We start from the raw sequence: 26,374 nt of genomic DNA, 5'->3' as shown, positions 1-26,374 counted from the left end.
ACAAAGAAATTAAATTTAGTAACCCCATTTAATATATCAGTTATTGCAATAAATGCTCTTTTTTGTTTCATGTTGCTGTACTCTTAGTTTATTTTTGCGGTTTGAAGTAAATAGTGATTATGGCCAAAAAAAGCTTGTGTTTTTCAATTAAGGAAATAATTGAAGCTATTGGAGAAACAGGTAGTAAAAATGTTTCAAAAGATGTTGCCAATTCAAGTATCAGGATTTTTCACAGTTTAGATGGATGAAATTAAATGATAATAATTCCTTATTAAACAAAATAAGCAATCAATTGAAATGTTAGATAAAAAACAGGCTGAATATGAGCAATGAAATGAAGCACTTTTACTTTGGTTCTTTCAGCCAAGCAAAAGAATTTACAGGATAAGTTTTGTAAGATAACGTTTAATTGTAACTATAATAATTTTTAAATAGTTCCAGATGGTTAGCTAGATGAAAATGCATTATAACATTAGAAAGTTGACTTTATGTAGAGAAACATTGTAGCTGTTATTGAGGCAGCAATTTTTTACAGAATACATTTTTAAGAAATCATAAGGAATTTTTAAAAGATCAGCTAATTTAATGTTGAAACAAAGCTAAATTTAAAAATATTACCATCAGAGTTTAATTATTAGCTGTTAAATCAGAACAATCTGCTCCCAGATTTAAGCAAAGTAAGGAAAGAGTTATCATTTTTTCTTACAGCTATGCCAGGTACCTATAACCTGTAATCCAACAGCAATTAAAAAATTTTGCAAAGCACTTTTCTCTCTATTAGAGACATGAAAGTAGTGATTAGATGTTAGGAGTTATACATGAGTTTAGTATAGAATTTAATGTATAATTTTGTTTTTGTATTTAATTATTTTTATTATTGTGTAATGTAACTTTTTTGATAAAGAATGTATGTATTCAATATGAAATTCAATTTTTATTTTATTTTCCAAAATTTCCATTTATTAGCCCAAACATTATTCCATATTATTCCTTTTAAATGGAATTCTGTTATACTAAACTAACAATTTTTTTTATTTTAGTTAAAATAGAACAACGGCTATCTCTCTTTTATTTGGCAAATGATGTTATCCAGTATAGTAAACGAAAAGGATATGATTTTGTTGAAAGCTGGGGAACTGCTTTGCAGAGAGCAACCACTATGGTTAGGTATGTATGCAACTTATTCATTACTAATGAAATTATTCTTACGTATGTATGCAACTTATTCTACTCTAATCATTAAAGATATTCTCTATTTGGAATACAAAGTAGACCGAAAAAAGTCATTGTCTGGTAATGTTTATTTATTTTTTAATTTTATTTACAAACATTAAATTAAAACTTATATCCTTAACTTTCTTGTGATGTTATAAAACAGAATTAACAGAATTTGTTGTAAAGCACAAAATGGATTGTATTTCGATGCTATCTTCCGATTGGTCTTGTTAAATGGTTTTAGGAATGTGTTTTTGGTTGGCAAAAATTTTAAGGTGGTGCTTGATATCAGAAGGGGCTGGACAAAGATAATTTTACTCAAATGCGATTCCTAATTAGAATGCGATACTTAATCGGAAAATAATGTTGAAAAAATTCTTAAACAAATTTTCAGAAAGCACTCTTATCTAAAAACTGAAGATTTATAAAATTGCCTTTTTATTTTCTTGTTTACTTAAAATATATACATATATGTTTATATATTTTCTACATGTATATTTATAAAATTGAAATATACATTGTGTTATAAAACACAGCTATTTAAAATTTTAATACTTCAAAACCTCCTGCACCAAGTGGAATGTTTTGAATACTGTGCTTTTTGATACTTTATTTATATGCTTTGTCTTGTCCACATTTATCGTTAGTTTTGCTAATCCAGCTACTTTCCTCAAAACAACATTCCCTTATGTTATGCTCATCCCTTCCCACTGAGAATACATCCTCACCATATGGAAAAATATTAAAAGTTACTTCAGGGATTATAACAGCTACTTCTCGGACTGACATACTTCTTAGTCTAGAACTAGATTAAACAGAGATGGTGGTAACTAGATGACTCCAGCTATTAGAAAGATCTTCTATTAGCTGATTGTAATCCCTAACGTTTCCTTTGAATTCTGCGTGTAAGCTTTTCAGGTTTAAGAAAACCAAACTCAGACTTTATATTTCACAAACATTCTTTGTACTCATTGTTGCACGGTCGTTTGGAAATTAGAAATTAATTTTATTTTTCTGGTATATTCCCACATTATTCATTACATAAGTAAATAAATTTTGTATAAAAATCTTTTTCATTAGACCACACTAATAATACCTAGATTGACGTATATAATGTATAAAGCTTTCATTATTGGTAGCTTCATTCATTCATAGTGTTCTGCCATTAGGGCAGGTCCCGTCACGGCTGCTGCTCTCCACCTTGTTCTATCCTTTGCTAAACAACTTTGTTTCCGCATATTTCGATAATCCCATCCATCATTTGAAATCTTTTCCTTCCTTTTCCTTTCCTTCCATTCCATCCACCAAGCCTTCTGTTGCATCCACTAATAAAAACCTTCTTCTCATACGATGTCCTAGCCAGTTGCTTTTCGTATATTCAATGGCATTTAGCATTTTCCTGTTCTCTTCAATTCTCCTTAATATTTCCTCTTTTGTTGCATGGTCTTACCATGTGACATTTATGATTCTGCACTACACCCACATCTCTGAAGCCTCAATTCGTTTTCCATTTGCCTTTCTCATCGTCCATGTTTCAAAGAGCATCACACTCCAAATAAAACATTTCATTAATCTCTTACTTAATGCCAAGTTTAACTTTCCCACAGCAGTCTTCCATTCTTATTAAATATCTTCTTACTTCTTCATATTGTTTTAATTTCTACTGTACAAGTCAGGTTATCAGTTATAAAGTTGAAATTTCTTTACCTGCTTTAAAACTTCATTTCCTATCTTAATCTCAATCCTCCTCTTCTCCACCTAATACGATACATTTTGTCTTGTTTTAGTTGATCCTCATACCCTGACTTTCGCAAGCTTAATTTAAGTCATCAAGCGTTTCATTTAGTTTACTTGGGCTCTATGCTAGTAGCACCATGTCATCAGCAAAATGTATACTTTCTATTCTTCTTCTCCCGATCTTTACTCCTTTTTCCCATTCGATTATTTCTTCCTGATGAACAGATAAACAGCATTGGTGACATGCAGCATCCCTGCCTCACTTACCTTCCAATCCCTATTCTTCCTGTCATTTTGTCTCCTACCATCACTTTTATTGTCTGATTATAGTACAGCTCTTATTAGATGCCTCTCTTTCCAGTTAACTCCCGTCTTTTCCAAAATTAGCAGTAATTTATTCCATTAACTCTGTCAAACGCCTTTTCTAGAACAACAAATGTAACATACACTCCCCATCTCCTTTCCGTGTATCTCTCACCTATTACTCATAGCAGTCATATAGTATTCCTTGTTCCTGCACCTCTTCTAACTCATACTATTCTTCCTCAATACTGCCATCCAATTTCTTATATATCTTATTTAGAACCCTTAATAGTACCTTAGCTGTCAGTGATATTAGGTTAATCATTCTATGTTCTTCCAAATTTTTGTATTTCTTTTCTGTTGGTACCATTATTGTGTCCTGGAAGTCCTCCGGCCATTTTCCTTCAAGTATCTCATTCCATAAATCTAGTAATAACAATTCTCCAGTTTCTCCTAGTGCTTTGAATAGTTAAATTGGTATTCATTATATCCCTCAGCTTTTCCATTTCTCATCATTTTAATTGCCTCCTTTATTTCACTTTTTAATATACTGTATCTTTTTTGATCGTCATGAACTTCGTACTCTTCTTCCACTCCCATATCTATTTCTCTTGGCTTTTCTCCTAACACATATATATCCGCAGTGTATTCTTTCCAGCTCCTATTTATTTCCTCCTTCTCATTAATTGTTTCCTAATCCTTTGGCTCTATCTAATACATTTTCTTCCGTGGTTTCTGTTTAAAAACTATTTCTGATGCTTCTTTATACATTAGCTCATATCTCCCTTCTTTTCCAAATTTTCTATCGCTGTACATTTTTCCTTGATCCACCTTCCCTGAGCTTTCTGCTTCTCTTTTTAGTTCATTATTCTCCTATATTTCCTTCTACCTTTTGTTTTTTTTACCTTTTTCACTTTCTCCTTTCATTCATCTTGTGTAACATTTTACTTATAATCCACTCTTTTTTTTTTATTTTGTTCCTGTTTTTAAACCCTATTGTGTCTTTTGCAGTCTCCTTTAAATTCTTAATTTTCATCCATTTATCATCTGCATTACTTGGTAATGCAGATCCATTCCCATTCTCATTATTTCCAGCATCACATTTTCCATTTCTTAAATTGTTTCCTGTTTTCTTAGCTTCTCCAAATCATAGTAATCTCTTGCCACAACTAAATTGTGATCTGAATTTATACCAGCACCTGGATAAGCTTTAGCATTCTTTAAACAGTTTCTAAATCTTTGTGGTATCAGAATATAATCAATTTGATACTTTTCTCTGTCCATTCGTGTACCGTATTTTCCCACTGTCTTGTTTTTCCTTCCCTCTCCAACTACAGCATTCCAATCACCTGGTATTACTACAGATGCTTTTCTTTTCTTTCCCAATTAACTCTTCTATCTTTTCATAACACCGTTCTACTTCCTCATCTGTGTGCTGAGTGGTTGGCATGTACACTTCAGTTATTACAATATTTTTTATCTTCTCTTATCATTATCATCACCCTTTCATCAGCATACTCAATCTTTGATAAAATCTCCAATTTTTAAATAGGAGTGCATTTTAAAAATTTGTTCAAGCATTTTTCAGTTAGTATGTTCTAATATAATAGATAGTAAGTATATTGAGGATTAAGTTAAATCACTTTCAATTAAAATTTTCTTTAAATCCAACTCCTGATATCAACTTTTTCTTCAAAATCCTCCCTAACCGTAACAAATGTTTAAAATCATTCTACTGGAACAACTGCAAGACAGCATCCAGAAACAAAGACTTTTAGTAGCATGTGATCAATGCACAAGTAATTTTTCAGCAGTTTATATCTAACTTTAAAGTTTTGGAAATTTGAACTGAAATAGTATAAAAGAACTTGGGTGGAAAATTGTAAGAGATATTTTTACTAATCGGTGGTTATTTAAATAACTTATAATTTAACACATCGGTGGTAAATTACATTTGGTAGAATTTAAAAAGTAAATTCAGTTATTTTATTGAGAACAATAACATTTTTGTTAATCTATTTTTAATTAAAATACTATAAATTGTTCATCAGAAGTTTGCACTTCAATTAAAGCCTTGAGTATTTATGATATGAAGTTGTATAAGCGTGGAATATACTATCATTATTTACTAATGTAACAAAGATGAGTTTGCTTTTGAATAAAAATATGTACAACAGTATATTTCAGTCAGTTTATTAACCAAACAAAGAAAAATATTAAAGTACATAAATAATACAACACTAGTTGTATTATTGAAGTAAAATAATACAACAGGTACTGAGTGGTACTGTAACTATGTAAAAAAGCAAACATTTATCGTGTCCAAATATTGAAACACCTTTAATATTTTCCCTTAGCTTGTGATTTTAATTGATCCTTTCGTTTATTGTGTATATTGTATATGGATATATGTATGCTCTGTACATCCCGTTTTGGATTTACGTACTAAGATATAGTGAGATTGGAAGTATTAGAGTGCAGTAAGACATTAACTGTTTGTTAACAGTTACTTTTTCCTTTATTTTACATTTTACTTGTAAAACTCTCCTTTCTCTTATAAGGTGATAATCGATGGTAATAAATAATAAGTGGGGGATTAAGAATCTATATTCAGTAAAAATTTTAGTTATTGTTTTCCCACCAGAGAGAAAACAGTAATCGATGGGATCATACAGGCAAAAGATTGCATCTTGGCTTTGATCTGACCCAGATCAATGGGATCAAAAATAAGGAAATGAAATATATAATGCTCCTTAATCTTTTAAGAAGATGAAGCATGAGACAAAGAAATACCATCTAAAGACAAGCCTCAAGGCTATCTTTTGAACTTTGATCTATATTTCAACCGCAATTCCTCTGGAAATTGTAATATTTTCCCAGAATGCTGGTAACTTTTAATAATTATTGATTTTGCCTGTAATTTGAATACCCAAACATATGCTCTGTGAACCTGTGCTTTTCCTGTAGGTATTAAAAGATAACACAAGGTGAACCTAAAGCTTCCTACGGAAAAAAACTTATCCATTCCCAGAATTGTGTGGAGTGTCCAGTTGAGAAGTATCCAACTGAAATATTAAAACATTCCCTCCTGGAACATCCCTCCTCAGTGGTGTTCTAAAATGATTAATTATTTAATCATTTCCTAATAATGTTAACAATTTCCTAATGTTATTGTTTCATGACTACCAAAATTAATTCTTATTTAATTTTATATTTAATGTCATGTACAAGTAGATAACATTTTATTGGTTAATTTGTGTTGTATTAAATGGTTACAAGTTAATTCTTATTATTAATAAAACATGAACTTGTTATCTTGTTTTACATAACATCAGCATATTAACATGTGTTGATGGTTACAGCTCATTCCATGTGTAAATTGCTTTCAAATTCTTTTTTCCTTTTTATGGATAGCAATATAGTTCTTTTTTTTTTGTAAACTTAGCAACTTTATTTATCTTCCTTATTGTTTTAGTTGAGATTTTTTTGTTGCAAAATTTAATCTCTTAAAATTTTATCTTGGTGTCATGCAGTTGAGGCAGATCTACTGGTCTGAAAACTGATAAGCTGCCAAAGCAGCTAACAACTTTGTATGTGCATTGTTTGTTTGGTTTTTATTTCAGAGGGGATGATAAGGTAAGAACAAAAGTTTTAAGGCTATTTACTATATGGAATGAAAGGAACATTTATGACGAATCATTTCTTGTCGACTTAGTGGGCTTACTCAGTTCACGTACGCCTGCACAAGCTTCTGTACCTGATGCTCAAGATTTTCAGGTAATTTCTATAATGCTTAACATGATTGAGTTTTTTATTTATTTAATCTTGAAATATAATTCATTATTATTATTATTCTCATTTATCTTTCTTTCTTTTGCCAATTCTTTTTACTAAAATAGAATTATCTACTGATGATGATTCATTAACAATTAAATTGAATGTAATAAATCAGTCCCTGTCATATAATACATACATTATTAAAAAAAATGTTATAAAATTGTTTATAATAAAACACAGAATTTAAGGGTATTCTATGACCAACATTGTTTCAAAATAGTAAACAAATAGACAAAGACCAACAAACTGTATTTTACCGTTGTTTTCATACCATAAATGTCATACTTTATTGATTCATTTCTTTCAAATCACTGTGTTATTATTTGAGAGTAACAAGTTGTAAATACTAATAAAAACTATTTATTTCCATTATTTTGGTTAAAGTATAGTTAAATCAGTCTTCTTTTACATTGGCAGTGAATAGATTAAGTGAAATGTTTTTTAGAATGGTCTGAAACATGTATTTTAGCAGTTATTTAAATCACAAGAAGAGTAGTAGTCTCTTTTATCTTTTTATTCGGTTAGTACAATTTTCCAAATTCTGAAACATCTGTTTATATTTTTTAATCCTTTCACAATGGTAGGTAGAATATTTACTTGTTGCTTCCTCTGTTGAAATAATGTCAGGATGAACATTCAATTAATGTGCATTGTTTTTGTTATGACATTTAGTCATAACTAGTTTTGTGTAAGATTAAGTTTGTTGTTAAACAAAAAATATCTTTTGGAATTGATCTGTTGTTTCATAAATAAGTGACTTTTGAAAAGTCAGGGAAAATAATTTAATAATACTTCATTTTAAGAAAATTTTTTTTTCATTTTATCTTGTTTTAAATTTGCTTGTAGGTCGTGTTTGTAGATAAATATTGTATATGGGTTGTAGTAATATTAGGAAAGAAATAGTGCTGTGTAGTAACAGCTTATTTTTTGTATCCTCCTCTTGCAGTAATATGTTACTAGAATCAAATCATTACTTTGAAAAAATCAAAACTTATATATATTTATAATTTCCTTCATAAAAATATAATTATACATTTTAACTTATGTTTTATTCTTGTTTAACCGCTTTGTCATCGATTACTGCATGCATTTATGTAAAGAGTATGTTACTTGTATTCTTAACTGCTGAACAGGTAACACCAAAAAGAATTTTTATATTTTACTTTTTAGCTTGGATGTAGAAGAGGCAATACAAGAATTGAAGGATAAATTTGAGAGTGGATTTACTGTTTCTGGAGAAAGGATGAAACTGTTTAAATTTATGACAACAAAAACTCTATACAGATTATACATAAGTATAGATTATGTTGATGTATTAGGAATGGTGGTACGCAACAACAGTTATTTTGCTAAACAATACATCTAAGAAACAGTAATAAAGTAACTTGATTAGTGAGATACAATTGGTAATAGGAAAATTATATTTTAGTTTTTCTAACATTTTATTGAACTGGAACTTATAGGTGGGTAATTTGTTTATTGTTTTTTTTTTTTTTTTAATACTTCAGTAGTTTCCTTCACTTTTTTACAGCTTATAAAAACTCTAAATGATTATAGTTTACTAATTTTTATTCCCTCGTATTCTTTTTATGTTTTATTACTTATAGATAAATAATCCATTTTCTAAATATTATGTAATAATTTCATTACAGCCATCAGCACTTATTTCCAAAGTACGTAGCTGCAAAACATTAGAAGATGACACTGATTTAAGACTGAAAATTGTTAACGAAAGCCATCTGCAATTATCAGATGCTGATGCTTTAAGATCTTCTTTGAAAGGTATATATTTTTAATGCTGGTAAACCTTGTTAATTAAGTTTTGCACATCTCATTGAATTGTTAATCTATACTAGAATATTTATATACTGCTTTAATATTGATTTTATATAGGAAGAATTTGTTAGTTTGGTATAAAATATCTTCCTAATAAATCCCATGTGATTGCAAACAGATTATTTTCTGCCCTGTTTGAAGTATATGAATAGTTAAGGTTTCTTCAGTGGGAAGAAACAGTTGTGTAATACCTCATTCTAAAGAACTTTTTAATAAATGCAGATCCATGTAAAATTATGTTGTTTTAAACAATTTAAAATTAATGGCCTAAAACTTACAATTTGAAGTTGTTATTCTGACAATCAATTATCAAATAAAAATAATTTTAACAATTATTATGTTGCGTATAATGTGAGTCAAATGTTAAAAACTTAGATGTAATTCAAAATCTACAACACCAATTTTGATTATAGATAGAATAGAAATCTTCAATGAAGTTAAAAACATTTTTCAATTAAAACTTGCTTTAAAAAAAAAAAGCTGCCTTTTCTTAAATTTTTTATTATATCATCACAAGTGTCAGTATTATATGGTATCTTTATCAACTTTGACTTATGAGTTTGCTTACATTCAGAAAATGTTACTCTATGAATTTTCACAAATTTTAATTGTAGTAGTCTTGTGCTTTAAATATGAGTTTTTCTTTTAATTTGCTGTACAAAAATGTATTATTGCTTCATAAATAAATATTAACAGACTTCATTGATTGTAGAATTTTGGAATGCAGTAATGCAGTGTAAGATTGTGTTATAGCTAGTGAAAAATTTATTATTTTGAAAAATTAATTAAATCAGGAATTTTGAAAAAATCTTCTTTTCATTGTTTAATTACTTTCTTGGTGAATATAGCTAGAATGAATAGCTATATAAATGGGAAAGTATGGTGATCATGTCAAAAATAGGGTATCAGGTTTTTTTTTTTAAATTGAAAAATAATTTTGTGTATTGTTTAATTTTTTATATGGCAATTTTTAATATTATTTTATGACTTTTTTTTAATTAATTGTGGTTTTTTATCACCAACAGTTCTCAAATGGACCATTAATATATATATTTTCTAGAATTGATCCTTTCAGGAATCGTATTCCTCTGCACTATACAAATTATATTAATCCGATCAACCCAAGTACAGAATTAATAAAATAAAATAAAATATGATGACACCTACCTTATTCCATAATCCAAGCAAGAGCACTTTCACAAGTACCTCACAACATCAGTTGCTCTATATAATCTTAAACATTGTTCGTTGCAAATTACACATTAAAATTAAAATTAAAAACCCTGTATTATATGTTTACGCCATCGCGTAAAGTTGTTTTATTCCAATGAATTCAAGGTTATGGTCGAGTCTTGTAGTTTACAGGCTTGGTAATTTTATGAATTGTCAATATATAAAGAAGTGCTGCTGTCTAAAGCAGCTTTTATGATTGTGTCATTCTCATACTCTGTATGTAGGTTGATCAAATTATATTTACTTTTATATGTATATATATGTAAAATCTTTCTAAAATGTCAAAAACCCTATTATTTGTATTAATATTGTATTTCTTAATTTCCAGTTCTTCTAAATTTGTATGAATATCAGATATTGAATGTGTATTTTCAATAAGATGATCAGAAATATTAGAGTAACCAGTTTCCTACTTTTATAATAATATCTAAAGTGCTCATCAAATCTAGATTTAAAGGATCTAGTGGTTTTACTTCTATAAATATGGTCACAATCACTGCACTTTATTTTATAAATACCACGTAAATTGTGTAAATCATATGAAGCAGGGCTTCGTATTTGCTTCCATTCCATGCTTTGTCTTTTGGACTCTGATTCAAGATGGTGAACCCAAGTTTCATCACACATTTAAATCTTGTTTAGAAATGAGTCACCTTCCCTTTCATAGCATTCTTTCAAGGCTGTATACACTTAAGGTCTTGCTTTCTTTTGTTGTTGTGTTAACTCTTTCGGGACCCACCTTGCACTTGTTTTGCTGTACTTGAACTTGTTACTGATAACATTATAAACTGTGCCAACACTTACTACAATTGTTTTTGCTATATGTTCAACTATATGTCGGTCTTCACGAATAATATTGTCAATGCGCGTTTCAAGCAAAGGAGTTGACACTTCAGCTGGTTGGCCAGGACCTTGCTCGTCAGTCACTGAAGTTCGACCGTTTTTGAACTGTTCTACCCGCTTATAAAAATTTCCGCAGTTCATACAACTTTCACCTGACTGTAAAATCATTCAAGAAAGGATTTTAGCCGGTTTTTCACCTTCAGAAAGCAAAACATAGATCCCTGAACGTTGTTAAACTAATGTGGAAACTTCAAATGAACATGCCATTGTTAAATGCAATATGGAGGTTATAAACAAAACAATTTTTATCCGCCAGCTGTTCCCAGCTCATCCCAGTAATGCCAACCTTAAATCATGAAAGTACAGTACTCCTCCTACTAACTGTTTCATTTCTACATCAATTTGTCTCTTTAATTATTGAATGTCCCCGTACATAAAAAAGTAAGTTTAATTTGATCAACCTACATACAGAGTGTGATGATGACACAATCATAAAAGCTGCTGTAGGTAGCAGCTCTTCTTTAGACATTGATAATTCATATTTCAACTCTATACATTACATAACTTTGGCTAGCTAGTCTACATGGATTTCTATTTTATTTTTATTATTGATTTTAATTTTGACTTTTAATTTGATTTTATTAATGACTTCATATTTTACATGTGTGTAATTTATAACTTTAATTTACAATTTAAAATTTTTGAATTAAAAAAAATCTTAGTTTTGTTTCTGTTTTGATTTAACTAAAAATGATCTTTTTACAATTTTAAATCTCATGAATTGTATAGGGATTTTAATTTTAATGCGTAATTTTCAATGAACATTTTGAAAAATTATATAGAGCAACTGATGATGCAAAAACTTTTGTGGTACCCACAAAAGCGCTCTTGCTTGGATTATGGATTAAGGTAGATGTCATCCTATTTTATTTTATTTTATTAATTCTGTACTTGGGTTGATCGGATTAATATAATTTATGTGAATACATATATATTATATTAAATTTTTAATGTAATTGCTTTATCATCATTTATAAAAAGAGATTTTTTAACTAATTTTCTATTTGTAAAACATTTGTGTATTTTCATTATTATCTGTATTGCACTTAAATTCTAATATTACAATGTTTTACAGATCGTAGGCATGGTGAGGATGTGGTGGCCGAAGTTGAAGATGGTATTGATAAAATGGAGGCTTACATTAAAGCTCTAGAATTAGAAATTAAGGAGAGACAAGAACTGATAGAACTTTTAGATCTTGCTGATGTTTTTTATGAAACACAAAAAGGTGAAGCAAGGATAGTTTGTAATGTAAGTAAATATGATTACTATTATTTCTTTCATGGCCTCTTTAATGTTTATTCTGGTAAGAAATTGTATTTCTTTTTCTTACTGTATAATTTTATGGTTGATTTATGTATATGGATCATTTAAAAATTTAATGGTGAAAAATGCTTTTATCAGTTACTGATGAAAGAGTTACTGAAAGGAGTAACACCAGTTACTGCTCTCAGTTAACTGATTTTTTTTTTTTTTTTTTTTTTTTTTTTACTTTTAAGGCCGCAAAGGACCACTTTAGTCAGAATAATTCAAGTCTTTTTTGCCAATCTTTTGGCCTTTAAGTTCTTAGCTTTTACTTTCTTCCAATATTTAGTCATTCTTAATGATCTTGCTTTACGATCCTCTTCTGAATAAACCCTTTTTGTATAATTAAAAGTTCTTACTTTAAAGTTGGTATTCGGATCTTTAATAACAAATTTTAATTTTTCAGATTTATTAAGTAAATCTTTGTAAGTCAAATTTAATTCTTGCATGTCTTCTTTAATTTCTTTGATCCATAATGGCGGATTTTTTAAAGACCAAAATTGATCGATAACTCTTAGTAATCCTATCCTGCGGTAATCTTAACAAGTGTGCACAGAAAGAAATTCACTTCTTTTTCATAGTATCAATTAAGGATTCCAAGTTTTCGTACAGAAATTTATTAGGCGATAATCTGTACTGATTTTCATGTTTATATTTTTTGTTTATGCAGGCTCTAAAAATCCTGCGTTCATCTTTAAGCAAAGGTTCAGTCCTATTTTTCTGATTTAATCTAAATGAAGTCTTGCTCGCGTAAGTAATTACCGGTTTAACCACAGTTTTGTAATGTCTAATTTTAGTGTTAATCGAGAGCGATTTTTTGTTGTAAGTATTTTTGGTTACTTGTAGCACTTTAAATAATTTATTAAGTCTTTCTTTCAGTCAAATTTTATTTTTCGTTACAATTACAAGTAATTATCTTTCCAAGATATTAAAATTTTTCTACAAGTTCTATTTTGTTTCCATTAATATTCACAGAATTAATAACTAAACGATCTATAGCCATCATTTTAGTCTTTTTGTAAGAAATTTTAAGTCCAATTTTATTCGCAAGTTCTTCTATACTTGTTATTTGTATTCTGGCTTCTGCGATACTATTAGCTAATAAAGCTAAGTCATTGGCAAATCCTAGGCAATTTAAATTTAAGTTATCTCTTTTGTATCCTATGTGATAGGATACTGGTTTTATAATAAAGAATTTTTCTGAATTAACAGCTTGTCTGGTTAGAGAAGTTTGGTCAATGTGCTGTAGAATTGAGTGCAGTATCTTAGCTTAGGTTGAGATTTTTTCTTCTAAACCTTTGATTTGTGCTCATTTGGTTAATGTTGTTTCCTTAAATCCATCTTTAAGGTTACCAAATTGTTGAGAGTATCCACATAGATAAAATTATTATCCAGTAAGAAATTTCTTCATTCTTGTTTTTATCAGTGTTAATTTTGTTTTTTTATTTCAGCATTTTTTTTTTCTGAATATTTTTTTTACAACCTGAGCAGATGATGTGAGTATGTAAAAATTATAACTTCACCTTTCAATGAAAATAAAAGGATTAAATTTTCTAATAAATCTGTTACCTCTATGTAGTTAATCTGATTCTAACAAGTGACATATAAAAAAAAAAAAATCACTTTTTTTTCTAAATTTTATTCATGGGTACAGCTCTTAAAGAATATGGTTGTTGATAAACTAAAATATTCCAACTTGAAAAATTACATGCTCTAATATTTGTGATACTGCTCACCTAATGATGAAATTTTAAAGATAGTTTTACACCTACAAGTGTTCTCAAATTTCAATAAATAAAGAAAATAATCATTCAAATTGGATCACCTACTCTTGAATTTTAAAAGCAAACATCAGTACTTACCAATAAATAGATGGAAATTCTGGTTTATACAGAGTGTTAGAAGAGTTCGAAAATGTTAATATTATTGCAAAACTCCACGTAATTAGACAATACAAATATATTAAGATTTGCAAAAAGTATTATTTCTGCAAGAGTAACAAAACATGGTGTAAGATTTCTATTATATTTCATCTTCAAAGTGGATTTTGTCATGTACTTGTAACAATTACTGTTGTAAAACAACTGAAACATTATTGAAACCGTTTAACATGTTATTGATAATTTACATTATCACGTTATAGTGTGAAAATTATTTTTAAATTAATCGACATACTGCTACAGGTCAGCTAATATTATTTATTTTAAGTAGTGTAAGAAGATAAATATATTAATTTAAAAGATTTATATAAATATTTTATCTCGAAATTGTAAATAAAACATATTTTGGAAACTTATCTTTCTATAATCAGTATTATGTGGTTTCTTCCTCTAGCTTGGCAGCAGCTAATCTCTAGCGAGTAATTATATAGAAATTATTTCACTTTGGTAAGATTTATAAATATATATATATATATATATATATATATATATATATATATATATATATATTTAAAAACAAGTGAGTGCAACTTTTTCATTATTACTTAGTTGTCTTCTTAGACATGGTTTTGGGTTTGGTTTATAAACAGACATTTCCAAAAAAAAAAATGATCTGGAGACTTAACAGACCACTTTATTGCTCTTTTATAATCTCTCCAATGATCTGGAAATGTATAATTTAAATTTTTTTGTTTTTATCAAGATAGTGGCACTTCATTTTGTTGAAACTGTAAGTCATTTAATTATTGTCAACATTTCCTGGATGGTTGGTAGAATCTTCTTTGACGTTGCTTCTTCATTGAAATTTCATAATTATCACTGCTTCTAAAATTGTCATCTAAAATATGACTTAGAGTATGATGACCGATGGATGATTCCTCACTGAGAGTTCAGTTTTTCAGAATGCTGCTAGAAATCAATATGATATGATCCATTACGGGGGTTATCACTTCAGCATTAAATATGTTTAGTAACATTGTATTTAACATTAAAATAGCTTATTCGTTAAACATGATTTAATTAAAAAATACAATGTTCAGTCATATTATATATCATGATACTCTGTGCCTAATGATTAATACTATTCATCTGTATATTCTTGCCCAAGATGTTGCTAAAAAGGTGCAAAAAAACAATTTTTAAGCTGTGGCTTTAATGAGGTTCGTAAAGGTAACTTGCTTTTACTAAAATAATTACTTGTTGATTCCAAGCAAATCGATCCATTCGTAACATTACATAGCCATTAAAGGAGTTAATTTATACACATTGTGCATGTACATAATGTGGCAGAAAGGTTGTTTTTTTAAGTAGTTTACCAACTTTATAATTTAGTTTTTATTATTTTATACAAGGATTAAAAATTTTAATTATTGTGTTTTGTACATTGTATTTAATAATTATGTTATTTTAGGCCTATCGGAATTTTGGGATGAGAGTAAAGTCTTTAAAAAGGAAATTAGATGAGTTAATTCCAACATTAGTGAGTCCAGTCCCATCACCTGATATTAATGCTCCTTCACCATCACCCGAGTCTGACATTGATTTACCTGATGATGTTAAGCAAGGTATTTACTACTTTTCATAATTTTTATTTTAAATTGTTTTTTTATTTTTTAAGAAGAAACTGTTGGCACTGTGCAGCATACAAGGGGCGTTCATGTCAATCTGGAACTATTTATTTTTAATAAATGGTTGAACACACTTATGATAATAAAAAATACTTTTATTTTTCAATGTAATCTCCTGTTACATTTATCCCAGCATTTCACTATGCCTGGATACCCACAGTGTGGAAAGATTTGTTGTTTGTTTAAACCAAGATAGGACTGATTGCTTCACCTCATCATTGGTGTTGAAATGCTGGCCTTCCAGAAACAATTTCAAGGGCCCGAACAGGTGAAAATTGATGGAATGAGGTGCACGGAGTGTGGCAATAAAACTCTGAGCCAAGATCTTGTAGCGTGCATGTTGTGCAGTGGGCTTTATGCAGTCGTGCATTGTCTTACAGAAATAGAACGCTTTAGTGATTCCACTAGACTGTTTTTACTTGAGAGCATTATGCACATCTTGAAGAATTTTAAAGTAGTACTCGCTGAATATTGACTATGAGGTAGAAAATCAACGTGGATGATGCCATTTGTATCCCAAAAAACTCAGGCCGTAACTATAGTGGCTCCAAACTACTTTGACCAGAATCATCACTCACTAATGTATGGCCTTGTTTAAAACGTTGGCACTACTCAAATGTTTTGCTGAGACTAAGAGTCTCATCATCGTACTGTACAAGGAGTTGCTAATAAATCTCATTGGGTTTTACACCTTCATTCACGAGAAATTTCATTACAATGTGCTGTTTCACATATTCATTCACTTTATTGAACATCATGTTCTTTATGACTGAGTGTTGTTGTTATTATTTAACATTGCTTCACGCCTGTGCGCCAACCAACAGAGTGCGCAGGAATCTCCATTTACATTCAAGTCTAACAAAATTCCCAAATTCCCAGATTGATGTGAACGTTCTCATATTAGCAAACATTACTTTCTCACGATGAAAAAAGTACAGATTTTTTTATACTTATTTTGATTTATACGAGAGGTTATCTCTAGTTAAGACAGTTTAATAGCAAAAAAATTTATTCTGAAAACTTTATAAATATTTTTTATTTCTCTTAAACTACATACTTTATACTACTTCCCTATATAATCGTCACATGAATTAAGACACTTATAGCAATACACCAGCTTCAATATAGCCTCATCGTATTCTTCTGCCGCCAGGCCATTTAGCCACTGATAACAGCATTTTTAAGTTTATCATCCGCAAATTGCTTACCACCCTAAAATTCTTTCAATTTCCCAAACAAATGGTAATCAGAAGATGCTAAGTCTAGACTATTTGGTGAGTGATTGTAAATTTCCTATCTAAATGTTCTCAGTAAATCACGTGTTGGACCCGCAACATGTGGGCATGCATTATTGTGGAGCAGGATGATGCCATCAGTCAGCTGCCCACGTTGCCAATTTTGAATGGCATGCCATAACTTATGTAGTTTCACAGTAGGCTTCCGCATTTATAGTCATTGCACGTGGCGTGAAATCAATCAGCAGTATGCCAAACTGAACCCAAAAAACTGTGGCCATCAGTTTGCATCCAAATGGCTGTGGCTTGACCTTTGTTGATCTGGTTGGTGATTGAGGATGATGCCATTCACTTGACTGCTGTTTTTTCTCTGGCGTCTAATAAAAAATCCATGTTTCATCGCCAGTAACAATTGAATTAAGGAACTCATCACCATTTTCTATGTAGCACATCAAAAATTCCAATGCAGATCCCATTCGGATTTTTTTGTGATGTTCCATTAAGATGTGTGGCACCCAATGTGCACAAACCTTTCTGAAGCTTAAATGTTCTTGAACAGTGTGACAAATAACAGCTCTTGAAACATCAGGAGAAAGAAGGGCCAAGTCAGAAATTGTTGAGCGATGATCTTTTCTGATTTCATTATCAACGTGTTTCAACAAGTCCTCAATGATTATCGAGGCCCTCCCCAAATGTTCTTCATCATACACATTAATTCTGTTATTTCTAAACCTTTCACACCGTTTTCAGACATTTCTTTTATTCATTAGATTATTACCATACACAGCAACCAACTGCCTATGAGTTTCAGCTGGCGTTACATTTTGATGGTTTAAAAAACATATGACTATATGTATTTCACAGTTGGCGGCAGCATCCATTTACGTATTCATTTTATAACTTAATAACTCGCACATAATCAAGATACTACAACGTGACAACTTACAAACAGTAATGCAGTGTGTACATTACTAGCGTAGCCATGAACAACACAGGTTCACCAACTTTAAGGAGAGAAATTTCCCAGCGGTCTTTATTTTAGAGATATCCCTCATAGTATTACCCTACTTATTTGATTTATATATTTTTTGCACTCGTACAACACCATATAAGAAACCTGAAAAATACATAACAGAAATTAACAAGTTTACTCATAATATATAATGTGTGTTAAAATATAAAGTATTTCAGAAAGAAGATCTTGGTTTTGTTTCTTTTTAACCAAGATATGTTTGGTTTCTTAAAATTCGTAATAGAAAGATAACATTTCTGGGATTCCCACACTTTAGAAATCCTTACTTGTTTGAGAGTTTCTAACAACAAACTTAATCCATAATGTACATACATAGTAGTTATAATTCTACTATGAAGGAATTCAGTTCTCAGTTCTTTCTTCCATGTTTTTCTTCTATTTCAGATTTGAATGGTTGGTCTGTGTGTACTACCTGCAATTTCTTATCGCTTAATTTCTTGTCATGTGAATTCAACATTTGTATGATTATTTCATAAATATCTTCCAGATTCATTTTCATTGGCATTTGTGTTTAGAATGACTAATTTTGTTTTCTCTTATTTTGATTTCTCATTTTGACACAGAAAGCTGTAAGTGGTTGCCAATAATATTGCAACATTGAAAAATACTTTTTATTAATTGTTAACATAGCATACTTGGTGTACACTTGTTCCTGGGGTACAGTTCTGCTCATAAATCAGTAACATTTCAAGTTATAATCTAAAATTGCCGTAATAAATCCGTATTAAAGAGGCAGATAATGCAGGGTGTTACTGTACAGAGAATTCAAAACAAATTTATAATTTAAATTTTCTTAAAGAATTACCTTCTTTCAAATATTATATCATACAGAATACATTTCTCAATTAATTGAAATTAGTTTATCATATAGAATAGAATAGTCATATATATATATATATATATATTACATTAAATGTATTCATATCTCTGATTGGGGGGAGGGGAAGTTTAGATTGTGATGATGAGAAATTTCAGACAGAATGAAATGAGGTTTACTCTAAAGATAGAGTTTGTGATGCAGAAATCATTTTCAAGTAGATATCCATTCTGATTATTATCTTTTTTCATGGAACGTAGCTTAAATTCAGGTTCGCAGAATGAGTGGTTCACAACAACTTGCTTTATATTAATCCTAGTAATTTGGTCCTCTTGGGTAACTGCACACCTATTTAAAATAAACATAACTGGCAATAGCTTAGGGTAATGAGTGACCAAAATTGACAAATGTTTTTAAATATCTGAAATCTTAACATAAATTTCAATAGATTTTTTAGTTCATTTTTTGAGAAAACCCTACTCACTGTTGCTTCAAATTTGTTTATATTTGTACGCATGTACGTGCGCGTGCGCATGTGTGAAGAGAGAAAACAAGGCTGGAAGCATTTCACATCTAGCTATGGAGAAGATTAAAAGAACAAAGTGAAAAATGAAGTAATGAGTAGTGTGATAACACTATTTATATTTTTTTTGGGGGGTGGAAGGTTTTCCTGGGCAAAAACACTTCTGCATTATCATCGTCCAGACACAACATATTTCTTGTAGTAAACAAAATGTATATTATATTATATATCTCAAAGTAATATGATAACTAACTGCTTTACAGCAATTGGCATGAACAGCTGAAACTCACTACAGTAATTTCAATACTTGAATGTAACTGGATGGCCCTAAGAAACTGTAAAACTAAAGATAGCAATAGTTCATCATACCCTAAAATGGTTTGTATGTTAGGCCCTAGGTTAAACTTGCAATGCAGTGCACATAACAGATACAATCCACAAGGATGTGGTGCATTGTTAGTTGGCAGTTGCAGTGAGCACAAAGGGGTGCATCCTGTCATGTCATCAGATATCCATGAATGAGCCTAGTGTGCCCTATTCATAAATGGCAGATAATAAATAACCTCCTCGTGATGGTTGTTTCTGCATGGGGAGAGTTCCACAGTGATAGAGTGTTTATAATTGGACGAAGTTTATTGTTCATGATGTCATCCCATTTACTTTGCCAGTCATGATGAATTACCCTCTTCAGAGAACAGACAAGATCGTTAGAACTAATGCAGTTGGTGAAAGTAAGTTGTAAACAAGCCTCTTTTGCTGCACTGTCTGCATGCTCATAGCCTGAAATTCCTATATGGCTGGGGATCCAGCAGAAGCTCATTGTTGTATTATGTCTCCTCATTTGCAAAATGGCAGACTGAATCTCGCATACAACATGGTGTCTGGATTACATGGCACCAATCGCTTGTAAGGCACTCAAGGAATCCAAGCAAACAATTACATGTTGTTATGTTGGACTAATTATACTTAAGGCCTTGTTAATAGCAAACAGCTCTGCAACAAAAATATTGGGGAGACCGAACATGTATTGTCTATTGTCAACCACAAAGGCACACCCAATAGAATTATTGTTTTTAGAGCCATCCGTATAATCCATAATATCCAGAATCCAGCAATTTACAATATAAAATTTGTTCTGCAGAAAAACCAGATCTGTATTCTTTTTATTATACTAATATAGATCAAAGCAGTAGTTAATGAAAGAAGGCCACCAAGGTGGGTAATAACATGGAGCAGCAGTAAGTACTGGAGGCAATTATATACCTAGAGCTGAGAAAAGGTGCTGAGCACTGATGCCTAGTGGAGCAGTAGATCTTGGTTGTTCCTGGTACTAATTAACATATTGGTAGAAGAATACTGCATCGAAGGTTGGATGAGTTGGTTGCACATTAATCCGAGCCACATAGGAGCATACAATCTGCTTCCACCTACTCCGTACAGATGGCTCACCACTGTCCACCAGCAGACTTATCATGGGGCTTGGAAATGCACCTGTGACAAGACGGATGAATGATGATGGACTGCATCAAGCAGTGTCAGTGTGGTGGCCCATGCCGACAAATAAGCCACGTAGCCATAGCCTAAGCAGGAACAGACCAGAGCTCCTTGACGTAAGCATGCAAACACGATTTGCTCCCCAACAGGTGTTAGACAGAACTCTCAGTATGTCTAACATTTTTGTACATTTTGCCTTCACCTCCTTCAAATGTGTTACCCATGTTAGTTGTTGGTCAAAACACATAGCTAGAAATTTAACCTGCATGCATGCTTCTACTGGTTCACCATGTAAATATAAATGAGGGACAACACATTCCCTCAACCAGGAAAAGCAAATCAACTTGGTTTTTTCTGGGGAAAACATGAATCCAGTATTTACACCATAATTTTAAGTGGTTTATTATGTTTTGAAGCAGCCTCTCACCTGTAGCTAACATTGACCCACCACCATGACCATATGTGTAGAACCGCATATAGTAAATATAAAATTAACTGTAATATACAAAGCACACTACCGATACATTTAAGACATCTCACTACATGCCCTAACATTACGTTATTACTACACAAAATTTACCATACAACAAAGATGCAATCATTACATCAAAGAATATGCACCAATATTTTTAAAACTTTACAATATTTATTTGCTGTACAATAAAACCATAACATCAGAAAGAAAAAACACACGTTAATAATATTAAACATTACACTGCACAAGTAAACTCATAACTACAAAGGATAATATACACGAACCAATGTCATGAAACATTACAATAAACATTATTTATGGTGTAATGATAAAACATAACCTCCAATAGGACACGTCATTACAGTACATATTATTACATTACATTATTGTACAAAACTTTAAATTCCTCTTTCCCCACAAATTGCACTTGCACAAGTTATGATTGAATAACTTGCATGCATGTTAGAGATTTTATAATTAATATAGTAAATGTTGTGTTTGGTAGTTTGCAATAAAGATATATATTATAAGTATTTTAATAGAACTAATTGTCTGTCTGTTGGTATATGGCCTGTAGATTACATCAACTGTAAGGGGCATTAAATAATCTGTATTTGTAAATTAAGAAAACTTTAAAGCTTATTATTGTATTAAAAGTGAATATTAAGATATAGCTTATTCATTCTGTTACAGGAAATATGTCATCATTTATTGGATCAGCAGTTGTTCCAGAAAGGGCAGCTTTACAACCGTCAACTACTCCTCAACCTGTTCAACCTCCTGTTAGTATGGTTCAACATCCTCCAGTTCAACCAATCCATCACCCGCCAGTCCAACCAATTCATCACCCACCGGTTCACCATCAGCCAACTTCCACTCATACTGTTCATAATGCAAGCCATAATCTTGAAGAAGTACCTTTACAATTACCGAATCTCCATGAACCTCCCCCACCACCACCGCCTCGTCCAATTCCCCCACCACAGCCCCAGACACAACAAACATTTGTGTCCCCCATTTCACAATACAATCGTCCTGTTGTGCCACCTCTTCTTGGTGATGGCCAAGATTTTCCCGTTAATGGAAATGACTCATTTCTCAGCCAAAGTACTGGAAATCGTTCACCTATACCTCCTTTTTTAGGAACAGACTTGAGTTTTATTGGAAATAGTGATTTTCAGTTTGATTTTCACGTAAGTTTATTTTGTTAATTTTTGTTGTATTATGTAAAAAAAATAATCCTTTTTATTCATATGTTTTGTAACTGTGCGAAAAATGAATGTTGCTAATGAGTTAGCCTATATGAAGGATTGATTATTTATGTTGTAAAAGTGATAAAAGTATTTTATGATGGGTATTTTTTGAATATTTATGATATATTTGTAAAAAAACGTTGTAAATTGTGGTATTATCGGTAGAGTAACTGAAGTTTCATTTCTAGTTTGCCTATATTCTATTGGCAAAGACCTATATTTTTACTACTGATAATCAATTAAGGAATTCATCCCTCTTTTCCACACAGTCTGTCAAAGATTCCATCTTATATGCCAGTTACATTTTTATTGTTCTGTAAACTTATATGTTCATTATATACCATTCTTATAGATCTTGTAAAAGCCTTGTGTGCTATCTATTCTAAATCCCTATTCAGTCATCTATTTTATTTTATTATCTGCAGTGCTCTAAATTGTCATATACATATTATTTATTTATTTGATAGAGTTGAAAGGCTAACAGAAAGAAAGAACTTTAAATAGCCTTATTTATAAAACTAAATTAAAAGAAAAAAAAATAAAGAAAATAATTACATTACTGAATTGAAAAAAGTGCTGCAGCATTAAGATTAGTATAAATTTAATATATGGCTTCTCTCTCCTGATGACTTAGTTGTTCATAAATTGTCTTTAAAAATAATACCTTAGCCATATTGTTGTAGACTCGACTGGTGGAAGATCCTCCTTTGGTGAATCATTTTAGATAAGATTAAATAATAGTTTTTTTAATTGAACAATTAATTTTATTTTTATATGGCACAAAATACAGTGACAAGGTTTTTTGTAATTTTGAACCTAGGCACACTTTTTTTTCTTTGGCTATATACATCTGTACATGGCTGCTATATACATGCCATACATTTTTAGAGAGAAATATTTCATCCATATTGAATGTCAAATGACCCTTTCCATGCTACTTACTAGCTAGCTAATCTTGTGTCTGAAATATCTGCACTTTCAGCTTCATGTAGTATTTTAATGTATTGACCTAAATGTATTCTGGTGTATTTGATATTCAAAATCAATCAAACCATCCTTTGCTAGCATAAAATACTTTTTTAATTACACCTCTCTTGCTTTAATGGCTAAAATATTTTCATGCCTTTGCAAAATATATATATATATATATATATATATATATATATATATTTCCTGATTATCAGTAGATGCTGAAAAAAATTGTATAAAATGAAAAGAAGAATTATTAGATATTAATTGACAAATAAATAACACAAAACAATAAAAAAGAGTGTTTTGGCAATCATTTTAGAGTAAGAACAAACAAAACCAACTGTTGTCAGTTTAGGGAATCGCATCTTAAAAATATTTAAAGTACTGAAATTTCCAATTAAGATCATCCACCATAATGCATAATTCTTATATAGGTTGGATAAAATAAAAATGTACCTTAAGAATGACAGAGTAGCACCATTAACCTTAAGCTAGTCAGACAGATATACCTTGTTTGAACAAAATTTGTAGGAAATAACCAACTAATCACAAGAAACGTTCACATTTTTTTTTTATAAATTTAACATTAGTAAAGGGTGTTGGCAGTTGTTATTCAGCAATGAATTTTTCACAACATTGTGGATAAAGTAAGTTTCCCATCCAGTTTATTGCAGGCATTTTTCAGTATTTAATTTTATAATAATAAATAATTATGTGACCAAGGAAATTCTGGACTAAGCTAATCTCTCTGGTCTTATATCAGTAATAAGCCAATCTATTATTATATTCTCAGTCTTTCTTTTAGTTTGCTCTGTATATACCAAATTAAAATTATTTTCCTTACAAATTAATTTGTATATGCTCTGCTCTTTTGACATGGTTGTATTTATCTTAGTGCTTTTGAAGGACAGAGGCTAATTTCATAGACCTAGCCGAACATTAAAGTTGAGTTTTTAAAGATTTTTTTACCTTGCTGTCATATAAACGGGGCTAATATGCAATTTTTGTCCACATTTTCTGCAATCCTGCTGCTCAATTATTTTTAAGTAAAGTTGTTTTAGGACAGGGACAGTCATGACCGTTTTTAAATTTTAACTTTTTAAACTTTTGACTTATGTACTAATTTTAAATCCTGATGATGGCTTCCATGTAAGCCGAAAGATCTAGAGTACATATCAACATGCTGTTAAGGTGGATTATATTAATTGTTAATTTATTCATTTAATTTATCAGCAGTACCATGTTTGAGAAACTAAAGTTGTTTTGCTGTATTTGCTCAATGTTTTGTCAATTCTTTTCTTTATAGTGTTAATTATTTTTTTTATAAAACCATTGAATTCAGCTTTATGTTTATTAAAATTCATTTTATTTTGAGCTTCTGGGCTAATTGGCACCTGGTTTGCTGTATGAACCGTTTTCATTAAAAGCTATCATCTTATGTTGTGCAAGATAAAAATATAATAATAAAAAAAAATAAAGGATTAAAGATTTATTTATTCATAAAATAAAAATGTGGAAAATTAAATTCATTTCTTTAATAACAGAAAAATTATGTACAGCGATAGATAATATCTTTAATTCAAATGCCAAAGCATTTTGTTTTGGATTATTTAATTATTCGTAATTTATATTAGGATTATAAATAAATAAATTTTGTAGTTTACTTCTCATTAAAAAATTAAATAATCTTATAATTACTTCAATTTTGGAAAAATTAGCAGAATTTGTAACAATAAATCCTAATTTGTGTTATTGATCTTGTTGATATACTTATGAGTCAATCCTAAATGTATAATAATACCAAAGTTTATAATTTCTCCCGAATAACTCTGAATTTTTCAACTTATCCTTGTTTATGTACCTGAGATATTCAGGTTGTTTTATAACTGTCAAGACAAGAATTTGCTGACCTGGTTTTTTATCCAGCATAGTTCTGATGATAACAGAAATCTGAAGAACAAATCTTACAGCCTTTAACAAAGTCCTTGACTCTGTTTTCTGCTAGGGTTGGCTATCCAACCTTTTGCTGGGCTACTTGGCTTAGGAGGAGTAAGGTGTGGCTTTTTTGTAAATCAAGTTTTAGAGTTGAAGTGTGAGTATTTTGATGTGTTTTCTTGAATGATTTCAACTAGCTACAATGCAAATATTAGACAACTTTGCACATTACCACTCTATTTGCCGGATCCAAAACCTTTTCTAGATATGCTCCCAGGGTTCATTTAAAAATTGTAGAATCATAATTAATAGTAAAGAAAACAGAAAATTTTTATTGGAAAAAGGAATGATATAAGATGACATTTTGAGCTCACTTTTTTTAGTTTCATGAATTTAATGGCAAAAGAGGAATTAAGTGTTATACAATTGGAAATTGCAATTTAAAACTAGTGTAATACAATTTCTTTTTTATGCAGATGACATCATATTGTTTAAGAAGAAACTAAACAATGTTCAGGAAGCAGTATTAGAGTAGGGTTACAACGTAGAAGAATAAAAGTTATCGTTGGGAGTATTAAAGTAATCAGGATTGGATGTGAGAATGAGGAATTGAATATAAAGTAGAAAGATGTAACACTAGAATAGATTTTAAGTTACTAGTATTTAGGAATAATAATTCATGAAAATGGTATAATAAAAG

The 26,374-nt window shown here is 30.3% G+C and overlaps 1 protein-coding gene across 2 annotated transcripts in view; it reads left to right on the top strand.

Moving 5' to 3' along the window:
* Positions 1–26,374, top strand: part of LOC142322449 (uncharacterized) — an 81,640-nt gene that overhangs the window by 32,352 nt on the left and 22,914 nt on the right. For both annotated transcript variants that reach the window (XM_075361549.1, XM_075361548.1), the window contains exons 3-8: positions 1,041–1,167; positions 6,879–7,032; positions 8,745–8,874; positions 12,140–12,315; positions 15,721–15,874; positions 22,208–22,707. In XM_075361549.1, coding sequence (XP_075217664.1) covers positions 1,041–1,167; positions 6,879–7,032; positions 8,745–8,874; positions 12,140–12,315; positions 15,721–15,874; positions 22,208–22,707 — 1,241 coding nt within the window. The remainder of the gene's footprint in view (positions 1–1,040; positions 1,168–6,878; positions 7,033–8,744; positions 8,875–12,139; positions 12,316–15,720; positions 15,875–22,207; positions 22,708–26,374) is intronic.

Source organism: Lycorma delicatula, chromosome 3 (assembly GCF_047948215.1).
Source record: "Lycorma delicatula isolate Av1 chromosome 3, ASM4794821v1, whole genome shotgun sequence".
NCBI classification, from domain to species: Eukaryota; Metazoa; Arthropoda; class Insecta; order Hemiptera; family Fulgoridae; genus Lycorma; species Lycorma delicatula.
This window is presented reverse-complemented; position numbering and strand designations above follow the sequence as displayed.